We start from the raw sequence: 24,401 nt of genomic DNA on the forward strand, positions 1-24,401 counted from the left end.
TTTATCTTCCTTCCCCACCAGACAAGCAAAGATCTTTCTTTTGTCTCCCTGATGCACAAACAAAATCCCATGAAAGCTAACGTGGTAACAAGAACTGCACTCACTTCCTTACCTGTGTGACTGTAACCCCTCTGTACATCACCTGCACAATGAAAACTAAACACAGAAAGGTTACTATCTCTTTTCCTTATAATTATTATTTCAATGGCATGTTAAGGGAAACACAGTGAGAAGTATGCAATGTGTAAGATGTTTCAGAAACTTTATCTAAGCAAATGTCCCTTATCTTGCTCTGCATTTATCTTGTACTGACATTTTTATTATTCACCACTTCTTACTTGAAGAAGAAGGGCCTCTCTCTGGTGGGGACTAGCACAATTTTTCTGCGCCATTAATATCCCGATGCATTATTTATGGTGCTGAATAATTTGCTGGACTGAGAAGTTGCTGGAGATAAAGCAGTGTTCTCTCATGGCCCAGTTGAGGGGAGAAATGCATCTAACTAAAGGGAGGCCACGAAACTGGGAGAGCTTGGAAGAGCTCTGATTATGACAGAATCCACGGGACCGTGTTTCTCTGTGAACAGCCCGCCGGAAATCAACAGCGCCGCTCAGACCAATTATGGACACCAGCTAGTCTAAGAAGCACAGAACCACGGATGCCCTGAGCGAGCCGAAGCAGATCCAAAGACCCTGTGTGCAGCCTTTCTCCTCCTCCGCAGTCCACAAGATCAACAGCAGGAGACAACCTTTGCCACGGTGAGACCATGATGTGCTCGTGGCATTTTCCTTCTTGAGGGGAAAAGCACGTGATGACTAACCCCATGGTGATGTTTGAGTAAGACCATGTTTCCCAAACTGGGTTCCCACGGGACACAGGTGTTCTGCAAGATGTGTCAGTTCTGAGGTTAAGTTCCTCCCTGCTTTTGCTCTTTTTCCCTCGGTTTTAAATGTCTATAGAAGCCACTCTCAGACATTAAAAACTACTATTGGTCTATATAATGATCCAGTGTCATCTGGATTTAATTCAGAACAAAATTAGGTTTGGGGATGTGTTTTGGTTTGGTTTTGGTGGTGCTGGGCTTGAACCCAGGGCCTTACCTTCTCAAGGCTGGCACATCTCCACTTCTAGTTCTTTGCTTGGTGAAGAGTCTCAGACTCTTCTGCCTGGGCTGGCTTTGAATCTCGATCCTCAGATCTCAGCCTCACAAGAAGCTAGGATGACCGGCGTGAGCCACCAGTGCCAGCTACATTTCATGCTATCTAAGTGTGTCCTGTCACACCTTTTAGGTGCTCACAATCAGGCGAGACTCGGTGCAGGCAGCATCTTAGGAAGTGACTGGCGTTAACCATCACTCATTATTATCAAATGTACCCACAAATTAGCTCCTGATGGAACTGACAGACCAAACGCCGCAGCATTCTCCAGAGGACAGCATGGGCGGCTGTGTCCGCCCTGCCACTGTTTAAACCAGCACCCCACTGCTTTGCCAGCCAGCTCCAAGCTTATAGTGAATTAAAGCGAGTCTGCTCCTCCACGGGGAAAGCAGCGGACATTGGTTTTACATTTCTCCTGGGTTAAACAAGGCCCGGCTGTCACTTCATCGATGGAGTTGTTTCTGGATGTTAATCCTAAAACAGCCCAACAACCACCACTAAAGGAACATGAGGTTCTCTGGCAACTTTTCCCTGGTGTATTTCACTGACTGTGAGTGCAAAGAGGAGTGGAGGAGCAACTTTGGACTCTGCCTGACCGTGCGCATCACCATGAGCTTCTCCAGCCACAAGAGCGAGGCCTGCTGCAGCCCACAGTCCATGGGAAAGCCTGGCCTGGACCACGGTCAGTATTGAACCACACTGGAATCTAGTTGTTAAAGGATGTGATGCACTGACTTCTGGAAAAGGGTGCACGGAGCCAGGCTCCCGCAGTCCACACCCGTCAGCCCCGCTACTATGGCAGCTGAGAACAGGAGGGTAGTCACTGGAAGCCCACCCACACAGAAAAGTTCCAGTGACCCCCCTCTTAACTCAAAGGTGGGTGCAGTAGTGCACACCTGTCATCCCGAGCTATGTAGGAGGCTGGGACTGGGAGGAGTAAACTAGCAGCCAGCCTAGCAGAAAAGTTGAAGAGACTCCATCCATCCTAATGGAAAAGAAGCTCTGCACAGCAATGTATGCCTATAGTCCCGGGGATGATGGAGAGTAAGCGGAACATAGATCAGGGGCATGCACAGCTGGAAACAAGAAACATTATTTCTAAGACTCTGTCTTAGAAATAATGAATGGGGGCTGGGAAGGTGGCTTAGTGGTAGAGTGCTCGCCTAGCATGCATGAGGCCCTGGGTTCAATTCCTCAGTACACATAAACAAAAATAAATACAATTACATTAAAAAATAATAATGAGCGGCTAACAGGGCTACAGGTGTAGCCCCACGGTATTGTACTGGCTTGCAAGGATGAGGCCCCGAGTTCAAACCCAACTATACCCCCAATAAAGTGGGTATAAATAGGCTGGGGAAAATTAAAAAGCTCATACCACCCCTAGAAATACAAATTGTATTCAGGTATTTACTCTTCGGAATCAAACAGGTTTTGTTCTAGCCTGTGCTCCCCCGCTTAAGCAAAGTTTGAAGAGCACTAATTAAAACAACACCATAAGGTGAAATTGCATTTTCTATCTTAAGAGCAGAGGTCCCTGAAGCTAAGAACGTACTCTCTTGCATGAAATAGATGAGCCTGTTCACACGACCCTCCCCGAGCCCTGAAGCACCCCCCCCCACACACACACAGAGAGGCAGCACCTCACAACTCCACGCCTCAGGGAGCTGCGAATTCACACGCTACTCTATGAATAATAATGACAACAAAACTGCAAATAAGTAGGAATAACGTTAAAAGTTAACGATCATACACTGGCAAATGATTTCCTTCATCTTAGTACTGGTCTCTTCTTCTCTCTTTCCTTTTTTTTTTGGGGGGGGGGGGTCTTAAACTCAAGGCCTGGAAGCTATCTCACCTTTTTCCACTCAAGACTGGCGTTCGACCACTTGAGCAAGAACTCCACCGAGGCTTTCGGTGGTTAGCTAGAAATCAGAGTCTCCTAATGTTTGAGAAGCATAGTTTTAACTTCCTCTCTATTCAGCCTTTGCCTTCCCTCTTTCACATCCCTGGTAAAACCCATTATACTTTTCAGAACCTTTGGTTTGTTAGGGGTTTTGTTTGCTGATTGGGTTTGGTTTTGTATTTTTCAGATTCAATGAGAGACAACATGGAGTATCTGTCTTTTGTGGACTGGCTTATTTCGCTTAACTAGAGGCTATCCATTCATTTTGTTCTCCTTACTGGCTGCATAAATAGTGTGTGTGCTTCTGTATACACACACAAAATAAAACTTTATTCAGCCATTTTCTTCTTTATCCATGAACCCACTGATGGGCACCTAAGCCGATTCTGTCACTTGGCAATAGCGATCAGTGCAGAATATACACGGGAAGTGGCGATCTCTGTCAACACGGCCTCTGCTTCCTTTGGGCACGTCTCCACAACTCCTGCAGCGGGACTACACCGCAGCTCTAGTTTTAGCTCTGTGAGGAACCTCCTACTGATGTCCACAGGAGCCAAGCAACTTCCACCGCCACCACAGCAAACCCACACTTCTGTCCTCAGGAGTCCTACCAGCACCTGTGGCTTCTCTTGATGACAACCATCCTGAGGGGAGAGGCAGAATCTCAGTGTTGTTTGAACTCGTGTTTTCCTAATGGTTAAGGATGTTAAATTTTTTTTCCATGTATTTATTGGCCATTTGTGCTTTGAAAAACTGGCGGTTTCATTCATACAGTGATTGGATTGCTTTGATTTGGGGTTTCATGTTTTCCATCCTTACCCAGTCTGGCTATTCATTCCCCAGCTGATGTCTATCTGGCAAGGATTATTTTTTTCCCACCCCACCTGTAGGCTGTCTCTTCATTCTGGTCATTGTTCCCTTTACGTGCAGATGCTGTTTAACCAGATGGAACCTCATGTGTCAGTTCTTGTTCTTATTTCCTGAGCTACTTGAGTCCTTTTTGGAAGGACCTTGTCTGTTCTACATCTTCACACACTTCCCCTTGCCTTCCTTCAGTAGTTTCAAAGTCTCAGGTCTTACATTAAGGTCTTTGATCCCTTTCAAGTAGACTTTTGTACAGGGTAAGGGACGAGGGCTCTGGTTTCATTCTTCTACACATGACTAGCCAGTCTTCCCAGCACCATGTGTTAGAGAGCCCTGTCTTCCATTCATGTTCTTGGTACCTTTGTTGAGAATCTGATGGTCGAACCAGCCTGAGCTGGGCTCTGGGCTTCCTAGTCTTTGTAATGGATCTACATGTTTGTTTTGGGGCCTGTCTATACAATGCTTGTTTTGTTGTTATGGCTTTGTAGTATAGTCTGAAGTCAGGTATTTTGATACCTCCTTTTTTTTTTGCTCAGGATTATTTTGGCTATTCAAGGTCTTTTGTATTTCCAAATGAAATTCAGGGCTTCCTGTATCTGATTTCAATGGCTCTGTTTTTTGTTTGTTGGTTGGTCATGGAGCTTGAAGTCAAGACCTGAGCATCCTGTCCCTGAGCTTTTTACTCAAGGCTAGCACTCTACCACTTTGAGCCACACTTCTCCTTCCAGTTTTTGAGTGGTTAAGTGGAGATAAAAGTTTCATGAAGACTATTTCTGCTGGGCTAGCTTTGAACTGTGATCCTCAGATCTGAGAATTAAAGGCATAACCCACAGGCACCCGGCTGTGGTATCTTGTTTTAATGTTACCTTTTCTATCTCTAATTTTGTTAATTTGATTCTTCTTTCTTTTGATTCATTTGGCTAGGAGACTATATTGTTCTTTTAGTTTCCATTACATTAATTCGCCTCTGATTTCTATTATTTCTTTCCTTCTACAATTTTGTGATTGGCCTGTTTTTGTTTTTCTAAGAGCTTGAAGTACATCACTAAACCATTTACATAAGATCTCTCTAATTTCTTTCACGTAGGCACTCACAGCTATAAACTTCCCTCTTAGATCCGCCTTCACTGTAACTCATAGGTTACAGTGTGCTGTTTTCATTCTCATTTGCTTCTGAAAATTTAGGAAGTTCCTTGGGCCACTGAGAAGAATGTGTATTTTATAAAAGCACATAGGGCTACGGTCACACCAGAGATATCCTACCTAACCACAGCAGCTGCCTTCCCTCCCAGGCCTAGCTGCTGCTCCCTTACAGACTCCCCACACTTCCAATGGGATCCCATTATTGGTTTGGGGGAAAAAAACAGAAATTACATTGCCTTGTCTCTACCTCCTTCTAGATACTAACTGACATCATGTGATCAAGGGTTACCCAGCCACTGATCTTGCTGTAGGTATTGTGTGACCTGTGGGTTTCTCACTCTGCTTTCATGGGGAGGTACAAATAAATACAAAACTACACTTCCCTGATAACTTCTCGCTTCTCTTTATATTTTTAATAATAACAATACAAATCTGCCTCAAAGTCACTAATTTCTACACACCAAACCCCAACTCCTCAACTCTAAATTATCAGACAGAAATGAAAAGGGACCTGTATTAAGAACTAAGCAGGAAATAGCCATCATTCTGAAATAGGGATAACTCATCCAAACACGTTATTGGGTTTAAGACTGTCTGCAGGAAAAATCTATATTGAAATTATGAACCATTCTCTTGCTGACAAAGATCAGCCTGAATAAATACCTTAGAATCATTAAACACAAACTTCACCCAAAAACAGGTCAGTACTGTCTATGGTTAAAAGATTCTGTAGCTTAAGATATTTCTGGGATGACTTCCAGGAACACATAGATAATTGACATCATCTGACTGGTTATTGCCAACAATCGTTCTGTTCTCCTGACTTTTATGATAAATTCAGTGACACCAATTGTAGATGAAAAGGGCCATCTCCCACTCCCCCAAGGAAAGCCAAACCCAGACGCATCTGTGTGTTGTATATGTCTATCACCAACATGACCGGAGAACTAGAGTTTTACCTCTTTGCTACTTTAGAAAACTGAAAGTCTGTGGATATCAGAAAAATTATAATGATCCTCAGATTCCTAGATTCCTTACGAACTTAATAGTTCATTAAAATTTTAGTAGCTCAAAGTACTGTGTTTGGTACCAAAAGATATGAAAACAAATGAGATATGTGTAGTCCTCCAGAATCCAGAAACTGGTGTAGGGGCCTACGGGAGGGGTGTGGGGGTGTGGAAGGGCAGGAAGGACAAGGCCGGTGGGCCCGAAAAGCCATATCCTAAAACTGTACAGGAATATAAATAATTCCAGATAAGTCAGAAAGGTCCAAGAGAGTGTGAACATCAGACGGGATAAAAATGTGCCATTCCCTGGATTATTAGGAACAACTTGATGCGCAAGCATCCCTTCAAGGCACTAAAGAGCTCAGTCCATTCCCATTTCAATGCTTGACTTTCGCATGGTAAACTGACGACAGAACGGGGGTTATTGACTTTGAGTAGTGGGAGGCAGCTCTTTGTCAGAGAACCAGGAGAAGGACAGTTGGCACATGCTTGGTGTAATAAATGGGGAAAGCCAAACGCCACCTGTGCTGAAAAGCAAACCTTGTTCTATCCACTCTGTGTGGCTAGAGAGAACACCAGGTTTTAAAATACTTATGTTTTTTAATGAGAGTATCTTTCCATAGCTGAACTTAACATGGTAAGTTGTAGGAAGAGGCTCTATCTTTTTAAAAAGCTTGCCTAAATAAAACATAATTAGGGCTATAAAACACATAACATGATATGACCAACTATTATAACATTAGTAATACTACTTTGCATAAACTACTATAATAAATCATATATATATTACTCAATATGATTTCATGCATGGTAATCACAAATAGACATGACGAATGGAAACCCCTTTGTACAACTAAAGATAATAAATCCATCAATACATGAGTAAACAAACCTGAGTATAAGCCTGAAAATACACTGCCAATGCTGGTTTTTTGATGTCACAAATGAGTATTTCCAGTGTCGTACTTTATCTCTACAATGCTGACATTTCCTCATCTGTACAACAAGCATGACGCCAGCTAACTACTCAATCTCTTCTTGTGAGCCCTACATGAGACTACACAAGGCCAGCACTCCGTAAACCAAACAGCACCACACAGAGGACTGTGCTGGCCTCGTTGCCTTCCTCCATTCTGTCCCTCATTCTGCACAACCTGATGTGTGCGCAGACCCCGTCCTCAGAGCCCAGTCCAAAGCCGCCCTGGCCCCCAGTGGTCCCATTCTGAGCTGGAGCAAGCGTTGGCTCTCAGAACGGGTAGATCCCACTCATCCACTTGATTCTCCTCCCATGCTCTAGTCCTCCAAATCCACCTAAGAGCCAAAGGGCAGGGCCCTGTGAGTGAAGAAGAAACCTTGACTCCTAGCCTGGTCTGGAAGGCGCGGGAGACACGGTCCTGGCCCAGGCCCCTCCGCCAGCCATGGCCCCTCCCCACTCCAAAGCCCACACCCACCAGGCAATCTGCCATCACCAGGCTCTCTCTCTGTGGAAGGCTCAAGAACTTGGTCCCATTCACACTCTCACTTGGCTCTGGCCTGCCCAGACATCACTGGCTCAGAAAGGTCTCCCCAAATCCTCTTTGTGAAAGACAAGCCCTTTCCCACTCCCCTTCCTGCCCCTTACCCGCTTCCTTTTCCACTAAGCTACAACCATCATGGTTCAAGACCTTCTTCCACTCATGTTAATTGGGTCTCTGCATTCAGTAAAGCCTCAAAACATTTCTCCATTGAAGAGTGAAAATGTTTTTCATCCACCCTTCAGCCTACACATGGAGGGTTCCCCTACAAATCGTAGAGAGAGCTGGTGAACAGGACCAGGGCCGCATCTCCAAATGCCCTTGGCCGGCTTCCGCTCACCTTGGAATTGGACGTGGACTCCAAAAAGCACAGTCTGTTGCCAAAGCCTTCAGCCGCCAAGCACAGCTTCTGCTGCTCTTTGTGAATGGTGGCAGTGCACTGCAGGACCACCTCGTCATCCTGCAAAGAAGAGGAGGAGAAGGAAACAGTGAGGACCCCCGACTCGGCTGAAGCGTACGAGGATAATGCAACTCTGTGGCATTCTTTGATGTGGCTTAAAGACAACATGAATTGATTCTATTAGAATAACACAATGGAGTTTTCCTGTTATATATGCACGCACGCGGGCACACACACACACACACAGAGTGCACAGATTCCGCCACTCCCTTCTTCCCCTTGTTTTCAAACAGGATTTGGGGAGTTTTACAATGCTGTGCACATCCAAATGTGCATAGGTAGAAAAGAACACGGAGCCACGTGGAGTAAGAACTACTGTCAACTTGCAAGAAGACAGCTGGGAGGCAAAGGGAAGGCTAACATTATCCAAAACAACTGCAAGTTTTCTCAGAGTGATTACAGATCCCAGCAGCAACTTGCCTGAGTAACCGTGAAACACGGTGTTCACGTAAGCACACGGCTTCAGCATCAGCATCATCAAGAAAGGATCGGATGCATTTCTAGGACAGCAAACAGTATCAAGAATGGACCTATCTGAGTGTAGTAGCACATGCCTGTAATTCCAACTCTTGGAAAGCTGAGGTAAAATGATAGAGAATTTGGAGCCAGCCTGTGCTTCATAGCATGTCCAAGGCCCGACTGCCCTATCCAGTGAAAGTCTGTCTCACAAAGACCATGAGCAAAGCAAAGCAAAGAAACAGATTCTAATAGCAGCATACAGGTCATCCTAAAGATAACACGGGAAAATAAGTCAATAACGCAACTTCTGGGTTCGTTCGACATGGGAGGTTTGATCAGATTTGACACAGGGAAATGTTTCAAGTGCACAGAGAAAGCCATCCGTGAGTTCAAATATCTGAAAGACAAGCCCGGTTTCTTGTCAATTAAGGAAGCAGGGTTACAGGAAGAACTACACATGGCCCAAAGCAATGCACAGGGGGAGTGAGTACAGCCACAATGAGGCGGGCTGCCGTGGGCACAGGCCCTGGACCTCTGTGCCAGTCTGGTCACAGGTGGAGTAGGAGCATGTGCAAAACACCAAGCTTCTGCCACGACAGAGAGCCCAAGTGCTTACACAGCGACTGACACTCACACGGCACGAAACAGACACCAAACTAATGAGCACTGTGGTTCTTCTGTCACACCTGACCAAGTAACAAGTACCAAAAGCCTAAAGAAAAAAAAATACCATATGGACAGCGCCATTTCAACCTCAAATACCCAGAAGGGTACATGGCGAGTAATTAAAGCATAAATAAAATCACCGAGCCTTTCAAGTCACATTGAAAATCCCTTCATCAAGAGTACGGAAGAGCAAAGGTGATGGGAAGGTGATTTTCCCCAAGCAGAAAACATGTTTTTGTGGTTGTTTTGTTTGGCTAGTCCAAAGAAAATTCAGGATCCATCGTTAAAGCCCAACTCGGCTTTGCATCTTGCAGTGCTGAACGCCTGGCTTTCCACGAGAGGAGAGCAACTGTCTCCACAGCTCACAGCACCAGGCAGGGACAAAGCCCAGTTTTGTTTTGTTTTTTTGGTCATGGGGCTTGAACTCTGGGCCTGGACGCTGTCCCTCAGCTTTTCAGTTCAAGGCTAGCGCTCTACCACTTGAGCCACAGTGCCACTTCTGGCTTTTTTCTGCTTATGTGGTACTGAGGAATCGAACCCAGGGCCTCATGCATGCAAGGCAAGCACTCTACCACTAAGTCACCTTCCCAGCCCCAAGGCCCAGATTTTGAACAAGCAACTTCTAACTCTCCACCAGAACTTGTTCATTTCCAGTGAACACTGGTTTTCCCTGAAAAGTCACTTGCTCTCTCTATATATTTTTTAAAAGCCTGAGTTCAACTAAAAGTACATGTGAATGAAAAATTCATGTTCAGCAATGGCTATCATAAAAAAATCAGGAACTGCTTCCTGCAATCTGCCAGATCAAAAATCCATGGTGCTTCTCAAATATGTAGTGTAATGAGAGAAAAAAAAAAACCCTGACACTTGTGCCAGTAGATGCTGCCAGAATCTCCAAGGCCTTTGACTGTCTTATCTTTCACATGTGCTAGGGAACAAACTCTAACAGACAAATGACACCCTTGGGTAGAGGAGAGGGAGTGTTGTTTGTTTGTTTTTTTTTTTCCGGTTGCTGTAGATTACCTAAATACCATTTAGTAAATAATTACTTTAATGCACTAATTAAAGACAGGTTGGGAAATGGGAATAAGACGGCAGGGAAGGAGAAAGGGAAGATGAAAGCAAACCCCAGCCCAGGGACAGCCGGGATGGTGAAGCTACTGAACAAAGAGGAGGCAGGCACGTTGTAAGTCACCAAAAGTATGGGGTCTCTCCCGGTGGCACAGGCTCGCTGCCCCTCATTCTGCCCCCTCGACACAGCTGTTAACAGACATGGGCTGTGTGAGCAACGCTAGCTGGACTACAGTTCTGTGTACAAAGCCATCCATGGCTGTAAAACCAGTTATCTAAGCGGTGTATCCCAGCAGCGTCTATTTTCCTGAACATCCTCTCTGGTCTCTCCCCCATGTTGTCTGACACATATAGTGAGTTGCTTGTGGGGTTCTCTAAGGGGAAAGTTGTGTGAGGGAAAGGACGTTGTCCTGTTTAGTAATAGTTACCTCTCTGGCCCCCAGGAAGCATTAATCAGCTATCTACTGAATGCACACAAGGAAGCACGGATGGTCTCTCCTCCGAGCCCGTCCACGCGTGACAGAAGCGCTTCCCGGCTATCTGCCTTCCTGTTGTTGGTAAATAAGTCTCAAACAAAAGATCCTCAGCTGTTTTTGTTCTTCTTGCTGTTGTTGTTTGGTTGTGGGGCTTGAACTCACAGCCTAGAGCTGTCTCTTTTTGCTCAAGGCAAGTGCTCCACCACTTTCAGCCACAGCACCACTTCCAGTTTTCTGGGGGTCCACTGGAGATCAGATTCCCATGGACTTTCCTGGCCAGGATGGCTTAAAAACTGTGATCCTCAGATCTTAGCTTCCTGAGAAGCTAGGATGACAAGTGTTAGCCTCCTGTGCCAGGCCCCTGGGTTGCTTTGATACTACCATCTACAAGTATTTGAAGCCTTGGAGGATGAACCTAAGAGTCTTCATTATTCATCTCCGACTATGCCCCCTCTGATGTGTGTCAGCCAGCAACAGAGGAGATAAGGCAAGGGGACAGTGTGCTTCCTGCAGACAGGACAGCCCAGCAGTATGAGGGGCATGGACCCCCACCACACCCACTTCCATGGTGTCCAACTGCCTTTGGAGGGCAGAGACAAGATCCAACTTGTTTGCAAGCATATCTCCAGTGTGTCACACCATGTCAGACACATAGAACATGCTAGAACATGCTAAAGGAGCGACTGTGGATCCCATTCCACCTCTGATCTTTGACAGATGGAAACTGTCTCTCTCAATCTCTCTCGCTGTCTGTCCAAGGTCAGGGCTTATGTAATTGTCCAATATAACGGTATGGTACAACCCCAATAAGTGATTTTCACGGTTTGGTGAAGCCAAGACACAGGTCAACATTGAAGGAGAAATTTCAGAGCTGTGACAAATTTTAATATAACCTAAGAAGCCACTGATAGAGCTCGATGAAATGGCTGGAAATAAAGCCATGTGCGGTCCCTTGATTGCCTCCTATTTCCCTAGAAATGTAACGAAATGTTGCAGACAACCCCTCTCCCCACATAAGGTCTGCACACATGGGTCATAGTAGCTCCTGAACACTCAAGAGATGTGCTGAGAATGGCTCTGCTCGTTACGAAGTCCCACTCATGGTGCCAAGATCCATCGCTGAGCTCTCTCCAGGCCTGTCTGCCTGAGGCTGACCACACTCTGGTCTTCTCTCAGAGTGATAGCACAAGAATCCTTCCAAGGCTGACTGTCAGGCTCTTCTGGAACTAGTGTCTCCTCCAGGAACTAGCTGTCTAGGTCAGACTACATTCCACGAAGAAAAAAAGTGCCCAATAGAATAAGTGCCTGAGCTAAGGCCCTAGGGCAATGAGAGTATCCTCCGTCTTAGAGAAGGGCATGCTAAATGCTCAACAAATGGAGGCTGGACTGAATTCCCTTTAATGAAGTCTCTTGCGCACTTGCTGGTGACTTGAAAACTTCTTCAAGTTTTCTATGTCTGGGTATGATATATATGGAGAAAGAACCCAGAACTGTACTATTGTATTCTAAGCATTTCTGTGATGAATAAATAAGACATGATTTCTACATCCACATGCTGCCAAGTCTGTTGAAACAGCTCTCAGTCTGGGAAAGTCACTCTCAAGCCACACCACCAACAGCTGCTTTTGAATATCTGTGAATTGCTGGACAGATATTTGCCTGGGATGTAGACACATGCTAAGATATGTGTCTAAGTGCCAGGGATTCATCAGTGAAAGAACCAGAGGTCTCCAAAGGAAATCAGGCTGCCATGGTGGCAAAAGGGGAAAGTGAATAGACAAAAACATAATTCATTTGTAATTATGTTAGAAGATGGGGGAGAAAAAGCTCAAAAGAATGTAAGAGGATTAGCAATATGATAGTACTGTGGAGGTGGGCATTTGATAAGAACTGACAGGTATACAATAAGAGGGAACCCCTGGGCCATGGCTTGAGGGAGAGACAGGCCATCAGCCTGGTGATTGTGTTGGAGGGGAGGGGAGGGAAGGGGAGGGGAAGGGAACCCCTGATTTTTTCTTGATCTTGGAATTTTAGGCCCTATAAATGTGAGAAAACAAATATCTGTTGTTTAACCCGCCCCCCTTAAAAAATAAAGTAACAAATACTCATCTAGTACACTCCAATTTAAAACACTGGAGCCACTAGGATGGAGAGATGTCTGCTCCTTTGTAAAAGACTCTGGAAGAGCTTGCCAGGAGCCTGTGGCCTCCTCCTTCTCATCTGTAACTTTCTACAGGCAACAAATCCTCTCCTCTGGGCTTCCAGAGAATTCCTTTCACGGGTGGATCAGCTCCCAGTGTCTTCTCTGCGCGTTCATCTTCGAAAGAGCGTTCCCTGTGTGGAAGTGCCTCTCCAGTGTCTCTGCCTCCAGGGCCCCTCCATCTCCCGGCCACACCCCTCCTCACCAGCCTGGCCAGCTCGCCTCCTTCGCGAGGCTCTGCAGGCTAGGCAGATGGCAGCATCTGCCTTTCATAGCTGGTTTTCTTCTATGGCATCCAAGATGCTCACGTGAAATTCACATCAGATGTGTGGACCACGCCCTTGTCAGTCAACCCACGGATACACTGTCACCACCAAACAGAAATCAGATAAGCGTGAAAGTGCGCATGCACCGTGCAGTGCCAACGGCATCCTCCACAAATGTGTGCTCAATAAATAAGTTGAACGGGTATTGTTTGGAGAAAAGAAGTTGTACTTCAAGCACACCCCTTGTTTCTTGGATGCCCTTCATCTATGATAGGCAAGTCCCAGCTGTCCATGTTTGTAAATGTGCCACGGGTCGACCACCAAGAAACCAGAAAGAGAAGTCTCCCACAGAAACACTCTGCCCCCTGTGTGTGCAATGAATGACAGGTGCACGGTGACCAGTCAATCACCAACCAACAGGCTCAGGAAAAAGCAACATGCCTGGCCCCTGCGCGCCTGGCCCCTGCTCGTGATTCTTATTCATCATGTGATAACACTACAGAACATTTGAGGGAAATCTATCCTTCTCCTCAATCAGATTTTGATTTACAACAAGATGATCCCAATTCAGACTAGAGTATGACTGCCTAGCAAGCCCCAGAAGATGAACCAAGCGTCCTTCACCATCACATTCTGTGATTCTGTGAACAAGCCAAGGAAAGAAGTGAGAGTATTCCTCCCTTGCACATGCACATTTAATGTGCTTTCATGTAGAGAACTATCTCTGGCTTTATTTTCAACAGAGCGAAGGAAAGGCAAGCCTAGCCGACGGAAGTCGTGTGTGCCTTCCGCCGTGGTCTGACAGCAGCGTGGTTTGCATCTCACAAACAACAGAGCTGCACAAGTCAGCCATGGCTGTGTGCGGAGGACTAGTACTGCAGAGTTTATACACAGAGATTGTGGGCGCTGAGGCCGGCAGTCCCAAGGGAGCTGGATAATGTCCTCCAAGGGGCAGGAGAAACTGGACCAGAACACCCGTATGTCCAACAGGGTTGAGCTGTCCTGCCTGTCTCCTTCCAGCCCACCAGGCAGAGCCAGGAGCTGCCTCTGAGTACACAAACATCCCATGGGCTCCTTTCCTGTCCAGCTCGACACAGCAAACCCCTCTGCTAGAAAGGGACGCCACGTGTCTGGCTCTCCTCCCTCAAATCAGGAAAGCCACCAGGGCGCAGAAAATTTACAGCAGCCATAAAGTCAACGCAAACACTTGCAATCCCTCCAACCCTAACTACCACTGACCAATATGTGCAGAGCCCGGCTCTCGTCCGGGCCATGGGCAGCCTCTCCCAACCAGAGAGGACTCAGCAACAATCCAAAGACTGAGAGTTGGACATCCACAGAGAAAGCACTGAATGCCTGCCTTCAATATTGCAAAAGCAGTAATCCTAGCTACTCAGGAGGCTGAGATCTGAGATCCAGCCCGGGCAGGAGAAGAACATGTCTAACGAAAGAGAGAGCGAACAAAGGCGCCAAGGCACGCAGAGCTGCCTTCTATATTTGAGAAACAGAAGACGATATGTGAGATTGGTCAGAAGTTCATCTACCCTCCAGTCAAACAAAACTTCCCACCAACTCCACCTAAACCTTAGTGAGGATAAACTAACTGGGATGGACAGGAAGCAAGGAACACAATGTTTCCAGAAACAATGAAGCACAGGAAATGCCTTTGGATTCATAAATCCCTGAAAATAAATTATGTGCTAAAACAGAAGGAGAATTTAGAATCCAAACTACAGGTGGGAGCCCGGTTCCCGGCCTATAATCTTAGCCAGTTAGGAGTCTGAGATCTGAGAATCAAGGCTCAAAGCCAGCCCGGGCAGGAAGGCTCATGAAACTCTTATCTCCACTTAACCACCAAAAAGCTGGAAATGGAGCTGTGGATTAAGTGATAAAGCACTATCCTTGAGCAGCAAAAAGCTCAAGGACAGTGCCCAGGCCCTGAGTTCAAGACCCAGGACAGGCACCAAACACAATTTCTTCAATGTGTTCCAATTTGTGCTTAAGGGATGTAAATCAATCAAGAGACAAGCAGACTAGTCTAGCCATCAATGACATCATCCCAGGGCCTGGTGGCTGCACAAACTTCAAAGAGCAAGAGACCGAAGCAAGGGTTCAACAGGCTAGACCCTTAGGTCCCATACTTGCAATTACACCAGAGACCACTGCCTGTTATTTGACAGAGAATGAGACAGGCTGCTGTGAAAGATTACTTGAATTTATTCGTACTATTCTGAAATATCTGTATTCATGCAGAGCAGATGATAGGCATCTGTAAGTATGACTTTGTGTCTACAGGATACATTAGGTGCCGATTGGGGGCAGGGTGCATGCAAGGAAGGTTAACCCTTCTCTTCTTCCTCACTAATGAAGCGCGGGAAGCTCTCAGCCAGCCACACTTCTATTGCATAATCAGTGTTAAAATCCGGAAAAGAAAATCACAGCATACTGCTTAGCCCAGGTGAAATAAGCCTTCCAAAAAGACTACATTGTGATGAAGGGGAACTATAAAGGGTCCGTGTTGAGGAAGGATACTGTACTGAAAAGAACCTTCATTTGCATAAGTGACATATGATACGGGAGAAAGATGGAGAAGTAATTATAGAGACACATTTCAAGATCTGAATCTATATATCCTGAATTCATTATTTCAAGATAGACAATTGTAAGTGTGTGTGTTGGTGCTAAGCTTTCAACTCAGAGCCTGGGCACTGTCCTTGAGCATTTTTTTTGCTCAAGGCCAGCACTCTACCAATTCCACCTCTAGCTATTTAGTAGTTAACTGGAGAAAAGAGTCGCATTGATTTTCTGCTCTGGTTGGCTTTGAACTGCAATCCTCAGATCTCAACCTCCAAAGTAGCTTAGAATTACAAGTGTGAACCACTGGTACCCAGTAAGGCCACTTTCCTTCTGAGAACTCTATCTCTTTTTTATATCACACAATACAGTGACCATCCGTGAGTTGTTTATGTATTTGGGGAGGGGTGGTATGATACAGAACAAGAACAAAAGTTTAGGAATAGATATATTACATATGCATATAAGCAGTAATATGGATACACAGCACACCATTATTAAGAGAATAAATGCCAAAGAGTTTTCAACAAAGGCATGCAACTGGATACAATCTCATTCATATAAGTAACTTAAATAGAGTTTCTAGGGCAGGTTTTGGCATGTGTCTTTCCACTGTCATATTGATGGGAGAGTTTCCAAGCTCTGTGTGTATAAAGATCACATCTATAAAGTCATAGATTTGTATGGGGATAATAATGCAGTAAGAGTGGGTGCTGCCAACCTTCATTTGATTTTTGTAATTAGCAAAAACCATTCAATGATGGTCTTTCTTACTAATTATAAATGTAATTCATTAATTAAAATACAAATTACCATCCAATGGCACCAATCACTACCACTTGCATATATTTCTTGGCTTTTCAGTAACTCACTTTTCTGGTGACTAGTTGACATTTCAGCTGGGGTAGGTTTTTTTTTTTTTCTCTATCCTGGACATGAATTAGTGAACCAGCAATTTATACCTGAGCAGCACTGTGTCCATGCTAAGAGGCAGGTTGGACAATGAGGGAAGGTGGTACCACCAGTGACAACAACAACAAACAAAGTGTCAACATGCTTGCAACCCATCCAGCTTCCACTAGTAAAAATGAGTTTATACAAGGGGCAAATTTACTGTACAAGCTTGAACACTAGAGTTACACTGGCTTAGCACTGAACTCACAACTCTACCACTTTTCAAGGGAAAGATACAATGAATGAAAATATAACAGCCACACACCATGAGAAGTACAAAGCACGTGTGTCACAGAAAACCGTTAGGGTCCAATGGGACAGCTCAGCCCTGATCTCTATCCATGCACCAGCTCACCTGTCACTCTGCTAGGGGAAGTGACATGTCCTATAATAACTTGCAGCAATTAGGAATTGTATGTATTAGGACTTGTGAGTTACTGATTTCTAATAACTGATCTGGGTGGAGTGGAAAGAACGTGACTCTTCAATGAGTTTCAGTCCCGAGAATTGAGTCCCAGCTCCTCCTTGTCCACCCAACACTCATACTCTTTCATCTAGGAATGCAAATGAAACGCTGCCTTGGAGGATTGAGGCAAGGAATTAATCAAGAATGTAATTCATACCAAATACCCAAGGGCCCAGGATAGAAAAGTGTCTAAATACCTGTTTCTTCCTTCTTGTGATGTAAAGATTAAATTCATTTACAAAACACAGCGAGGAACAAGGCCTTGCACCCAGGGCGCTTACACCCTGGGAGGAGATGGATAATGAGAAACAAATACTCTACAGTGTAACAGGGAGCCCGATAAAAGCCAAGAATAGAGGGACAGCACAATCCGGACCAAGAGTAATGGGGTGCTGTGGGGTGGTCAGTGCTGTAGGGGATGGTCAGCACTGTGGGATGGTCAGTGCTGTGGGGGATAGTAAGCTCCGTGAGGTGGTCAGTGCTGTGGGGTGGTCAGTGTTTGGAGTGGTCAGTGCTGTGGGGTGGTCAGCGCTTGAGGTGGTCAGTGCTGTGAGATGGCCAGCACTGTGGGGTGGTCAGCGCTTGAGGTGGTCAGTGCTGTGGGGTGGTCAGTGCTGTGGGGTGGTCAGCTCTGCAGGTGGTCAGCGCTGTGGGATGGTCACTATCTGTGGGTGGTCAGTGCTGTGGGATGGTCAGCTCTGTGGGGTGGTCAGCACCGTGGGGTGGTCAGCTCTGTGGGATGGTCAGCTCTGTGGGATGGTCAGCACTGTGGGATGGTCAGCTGTGTGGGATGGTCAGTGCTGTGGGATGATCAGCTCTGTGGGGTGGTCAGCGCTGTGGGATGGTCAGCTCTGTGGGGTGGTCAGCGCTGTGGGATGGTCAGCTCTGTGGGGTGGTCAGCGCTGTGGGATGGTCAGCTCTGTGGGGTGGTCAGCGCCATGGGGTGGTCAGCTCTGTGGGATGGTCAGCTCTGTGGGATGGTCAGCACTGTGGGATGGTCAGCTGTGTGGGATGGTCAGCGCTGTGGGATGATCAGCTCTGTGGGGTGGTCAGCGCTGTGGGAGGGTCACTCTCTGTGGGTGGTCAGCGCTGTGGGATGGTCAGCTCTGTGGGGTGGTCAGCGCTGTAGGATGGTCAGCTCTGTGGGGTGGTCAGCTCTGTGGGATGGTCAGTGCTGTGGGATGGTCAACACTGTGGGGTAGTCAGCACTGTGGAGTGGTCAGCTCTGTGGGGTGATCAGTGCTGTGGGGTGGTCAGGGCTGTGGGGTGGTCAGCTCTGTAGATGGTCAGTGCTGTGGGATGGTCAGCTCTGTGGGATGGTCAGCACTGTGGGGTGGTCAGGGCTGTGGGGTGGTCAGTTCTGTAGATGGTCAGCACTGTGGGGTGGTCAGCTCTGTGGGTGGTCAATGCTGTGGGGTGGTCAGCTCTGTGGGGTGGTCAGCTCTGTGGGATGGTCAGCGCTGTGGGATGGTCAGCTCTGTGGGGTGGTCAGAGCTGTGGATGGTCAGTACTGTGGGTGGTCAGTGCTATGGGGTGGTCAGTGCTGTGGGATGGTCAGCACTGTGGGGTGGTCAGTGGTGTGAGGTGGTCAGCGCTGTGGGGTGGTCAGCACAGGTAGGATGGTCAACACTGTGGGATAGTGCTGTGGGGTAGTCAGTGCTATGGATGGTCAGCGCTGTGGGGTGGTCAGTACTGTGGGATGGTCAGTGCTGTGGGGTGTCAATGCTATGGGCAGTCAGCACTGTGGGGTGGTCAGTGCTGTGGGATGGTCAGCACTGTGGGGTGGTCAGCACTGTGGATGGTCAGGGATGTGGGATGGTCAGTGCTGTGGGTGGTCAACACTGTGGGGTGGTCAGCACTGTGGGATGGCCAGCACTGTGGGATGGTCAGCGCTGTGGGGTGGTCAGCACTGTGGGATGGTCAGCGCTGTGGGGTGGTCAGCACATGGGCAAGATAATGAGTACATTCCCCCCACCATCCCCTTTACCCTCCTCTCCTCCCCCCCACCCCCCGCCAAAATTGTAAAGTTTGTTTTTCGACATGACAATTTGTACATCTCAATGCTGTAATGGGTCCACCTGTATCCCTATTTAAACGACTTGTTTTTTCCCTTCCCCTTCACAAATTATACCAACATCAAATACAGTGAAAGCAGGGGTTATACCGTGGGGGAGGGACATACAAAGCAACAAAGAAATTGTCTTATAAATATGTTAGAAACAATTACATGAAAGAAAAATCATTTGAATCCTTATCTTGGGGTTCATTTCACCTAACATCAACTTATCTGACCTTTTCTGCTTGACTCACACATATAATAGTTATTGCAGATAAGGGAAACCATGGGACCTATGTTTCTTTGGGCCTGGCTTACTTCACTTAATATAATTTTTTCCAAGTCTTTCCATTTCCTAACAAATGGGGCAATGTCATTCTTTCTGATGGAGGCATAGAATTCCATTGTTATATATACCACATTTTCTTGGTCCATTCATCTACTGAGGGGCATCTGGGTTGGTTCCATATCTTAGCTATGGTAAATAAGGCTGCAATGAACATAGTTGTGCTGTCTACTTTTTTTGTGCCCTTACGAGGCTAGAACTCAGCTCTTGGGCTCATGGCTAGCACCCTAGCCCTTCAGCCACTCCACCAGTTCTGTCTTTTAATTTTGGTAAGTCTCTTGGAGGATCTGTCTGCCTGGGCTGGCTTCAAGCCACAATCCTCAAATCTCAGCCTCCTGGGTAGCTAGGATTATAGGTGTGAGCCACCAGCTCCTGACTTGATCCTTGAGCCCCTACTCAGTTTGTATGCTCAGGACTGGCACTCTACCACTTGAGCCACACCTCCAGTCCAGGTGTTTTGCTGGTTCAGTGGAAATGGGATGTTGCAGACTTTTCCTGCCCCGGCTGGCCTCAAAACCACAATCTTTCCAGGTCTCAACCTCGTGAATAGTTTACGATTACCATTGTGTGCCACCAACAAACTGTAGTGGCTCTGAATTGGTCTAGAACCTTCTCAGATCAGGGTTACCTTTCCAGAACACTATCCTTCTTGAGTTTTCCTTCTCTGACCTGTAACCTCTTTTAAACTCCTCCATCTACCCAAATCCGAGTCTAAGTTTGTGGAGACTGAAACTTCCACAGAGCAAACACTTCCCTGGGCCTTCTAACCCACTTCCTTCCAGGCCCTGACAAATACACAGATGGAGCTGGATTCGATCCCACACCTGCAGGAGCAGCTTTCCCCTCTGTGGCCTGGGTGGGACCTTGCCCATACAGGCCTTCTATTTGGCTTCCAGGCAATGCCTGCCCACCTCCCAACAGAACCAATGCCTCTAAACACGCTGATCAGAATGCCAATGCCAGCGATCTCGAACATGTACTGATACAGCATGGAAACAAGGAAGGATTCACACACACTTGTCCAATGAGACCGCAAACCCCTTGGTTTCTCTGGGGCAGACGTTCTTCAAAAGCTTGGCTGTCATTACTGGGTTCAGGCTGGAAGCAAAGAGCCACCAAAATGTGGAAAGAGGCCTTTTTTTCCTTCTTCAAGATTTCTACATGCCACCTGACACATGAGCATGCACGACTGGCAAGACTTAGACAGAGGAGAGAGGCCGCCTGTCACGTGTGACCCTGGGGGTTGTCCCTTCTGGTGAGGCACCTGACAACGCTCTTCAAAGAGGAGCGCCCTCCTGGACTCTCTGTTCAAGGGGTGACCGCACCCCTATGTCCAGCCCAGGGCAGTCATGGCCACGGGACTCCTCGCCCTTCTCATTATGACAGAGAGCCTGAATAAATGTGATAGACGGAGGGAAGACAGGCTCAGTGGTTCGGAGAGTTTCACACGTAGGGGTGTCTGGCCAGTCCCACGGACTTGGGAAGATTGACATTACGGTTGGGAGGGGTCTGTTGTTCACCTCATTTGGGTGGAAACAGAGAGGAGATCAGAGATGGGGTCCATGAAGCAGCTGTGGCACCTCCACTTCCGGACTTTTAATGGTAAATTGGAAATCAAAAAGTCCCTCAAATTTGTAAGCCTCACACGGAGCTGTGGTTCAAGTGGTAGAGTGCTAGTCTTGAGAGGAAAAGAGAAAAGAAAAAAAGCTCAGAGACGGGGTCCAGGCCCTGGGTTCAAAAAGAAAAAAAAATGCTGAGCAAGGCAGAGTCTGACTGGAAACACCAGGAAGGGGCATTGTGTGATTACCCAGCGCCATGATGGCAGAGACGCCGCCCTCCTCTGGTTGAGTGACAGCTGTTGTTCAGAATGGCACTTTCCGCTTTTTGGTAAATATTATGCAAGGGGAAAGAGTCCATCTATATGAGACTGGGGGGAGGGGAGAGGGGAATTGGTTACGTTTAACCCTTTCCCAGCCAGGAGGATGGAAAGGACACATGAACTTCTGAATCATGATGCTTTGAAGGGTTTCCAAAATACAAAAAAAAAACAATCCATGTCTGCCTACAAACACCTACACTGTTGTGAGGGGCGTACTTTTCACAGTGTCTAAGAACTATTTTCAAATTAAACTACATTCTTGGGTATTCAAAAGGAAAATCAAGCTAGGCACTGGTAGCTCACGCCTGTATTCCTAGCTACTCAGGAGACTGAGATCGGAGGCTTGTGGTTTGAAGCTAGCCTGGACAAGAAAGTCTATGAGGCTCTTAGCTCCGATTAGCCACCAAAAAGCTAGAAGCAGAGGAGACGCTCAAGTGCTGGTATTAAGCCAAAAAGCTTAGGGACAGCGCCAAGGTCCTGAGTTCAAGCCCCAACACCAGCGCGTGCGCACGCACATGCGCGTGTGCGCGCGCACACACACACACACACACACACAGAAAAAGAGAGAGAAAAAAAATCACAAACCCATGAGCTCCTTAATGACAGGGACTATTAATACATCAACTTTGAATTCTAGGCATATTGAAATCTGGGAATGTTTTACAATTCATGCATAAAATATTGTCAAAAGGAAGAATGATTTGAGCATCCTGCTTTAATGTCCACATAACTAAGCACAACTGACAGACTATCTTGGAGTTTATTCTAATGTCCAGAACACTAACCTTGAATCCAGCAGCTGTTCAGTATTCACAACAAAAAGAAAAGCAATGTATATTTCCATGTATGCGTGCAATATTCCAATTTGCATAATTCAACCCAGCACCCCTTAGTTGAGAAACCTGAAGTCTTTCCATTGCAGAGTATGTAAAGCAGAGATTTTCACACCTGAAGTTCAACACCACACCCTCCTCCCCCAAGCATATAGATCAGAGGCAAACTCCTGCTATTTCATACATTCTCCATGGAGAGAAATTCAGCGGGGAAATCAAGTGCCAAAAGGCACACACAGCCAAAACCACATTCTAGGGAAATGCTACAAACTGTCTGTGAACAGCCAAGGTATATGGAGATTTGGGGGGCGTGTCAGGGGGAGCTTCAAAGGGTCCACTGAGCTCTGTTGAAAATCACATGGGCAGGAGGAGCCATGATTCTTACTGTAACCCTGCCTACTCACTCAGGAGGCTGAGATCTGAGGATCATCCAAGGCAACCTGGGCAGGAAAAGTCTGTGAGACTCTTTATCTTCAAGGAACTACCAAAAATGCTGGAAGTGGAGCTGTGGCTGAGGTGGTAGAGCACTAGCTAAGAAAGAAAAAAAGAAAAGCTCAGGAATAGCACCCAGATCCTGACTTCAAGCCCCAGGACTACCACAAAAAAAAAAAAAAAAAAAGCTGGAAGTCGCAATGAGAGAGAGAGAAGCACTTTAAAAAAAGCAAAATAAAGCCATCTAAAACCATCTCTTACATCATGAACATCTCTTCTCTTCTAAAAACAGGACAGCATTTTGTTCAACAGATGAAATATACACAAGGAAGAGTTTCAAGAAAGATGTCCTAGGAATCGCAATTAAACCCCTAACTCCTCCCAGTGTAAGGGAACACCATCCAGGCATTAAAATGAATTCACAGATACCAAATGATCTCCTAGGGCCTTGCTTTAACAAAGGTCTGCCTGCCTCCTGTCTGCAAAGTGGCGGGTCTAGTTTTTGGTTTTCTTTCGGTCTCCATATTCCTTAAGGGTTTCAGCTCCTGGACTTCCTGGTTTTCTTCTTCTATATCTTGTGCAAAGCTAACAAAAATATCAACCATGTATGGCTTCCACTAAGTACCCCAAGGAGGGAGCACAATCGACCAGAATGCATCTGAATGCTGAAGTACCCTCAAGCATCATTCCCAACCACGCCATCAGGAAAACTGTCTCTCCTCTGCTCACTTTTCTCCCATACAATAAGCAAGGTGTTACCTAAAATCAACTCATAGCCAACCAAACTAAAGACCATCGGCATGCTAGCAAGACCTCAGCTTTTTTTTTTTTTTTTTTTTTTGGCATCTACTGGGGAAAATGAGCCATAAAAATTTTGAGTCATAAAAGTTGACTCATAAAATTCCTAACAAATTCACATTTTACAGGAAAACAATCGGTTTCAAAGGCTCATGAATGCTACCAATGTACAAAATCAGCTCATTCATGAATAAGGCAAAGAGACTTGAACTGGACCCTTTCCAAACCCTGAGACTATTTCTGCACCCTCAGGCAATTCACACACACACACACAGACTACTTCCTGACAGTCACACCCATCGGACACTAATAATTTGTGTGAATTCTCTCCACCACACACAGACTCTTCTGCAGGGCTCCAGTGAGCACCAGAGAGGATGCAGAGTGCATTCCGCTGCATGAGCCGCGCCGGTGCTCTCTGCCATCAACATACAACCAGTCACACGCGCTGCGAGACACCATCCACTCCAGCAGCCCGGGCACACACACGGGGCAGGCACACCTGTCTTGGACCTGGCTCCCGGCAGTGCTGGCCACAGCATAGGCTGTCAGGAGGTAACTGTCCAGTACATAAACATGGGAGATTCCAACATTAAAAAGCCCAGCTCCAAAGTGACTAAAGCCTAAGGAAAAGCCAGAACCAGAGCATCTGGTCTGATGCTCCCCGAAATTCACAGTAAGGATGCTGGTCCTGGCGTCTGTCTCACTAGATATGCATGTGAGCTAAGGGCCACCACTTCTCAGGTCTCTGAAGAAGCCAACATCCTCTTCTTCCTTCCTCCGTGTAACAGGCTGTTGGTAGGGTGACATAGCCATCCCTGCCTGATGCAGCCTGGGTCTCCACTCCAAGCCGCTCTGGCTATTTTTACATCCC

At 46.5% G+C, this 24,401-nt stretch overlaps 1 protein-coding gene across 1 annotated transcript in view; it reads right to left on the minus strand.

Annotated features, from left to right (window-relative positions):
- The window catches only part of Ryr2 (ryanodine receptor 2), a 413,538-nt gene that overhangs the window by 290,816 nt on the left and 98,321 nt on the right, over positions 1-24,401 (minus strand). Inside the window, exon 2 of the mRNA XM_042686202.1 lies at positions 7,932-8,051. Within this exon, the coding sequence (XP_042542136.1) occupies positions 7,932-8,051 (120 nt within the window). The remainder of the gene's footprint in view (positions 1-7,931; positions 8,052-24,401) is intronic.

Source organism: Dipodomys spectabilis, unplaced genomic scaffold (assembly GCF_019054845.1).
Source record: "Dipodomys spectabilis isolate Male_0828 unplaced genomic scaffold, ASM1905484v1 ptg000096l, whole genome shotgun sequence".
In the NCBI taxonomy this organism is placed as follows: Eukaryota; Metazoa; Chordata; class Mammalia; order Rodentia; family Heteromyidae; genus Dipodomys; species Dipodomys spectabilis.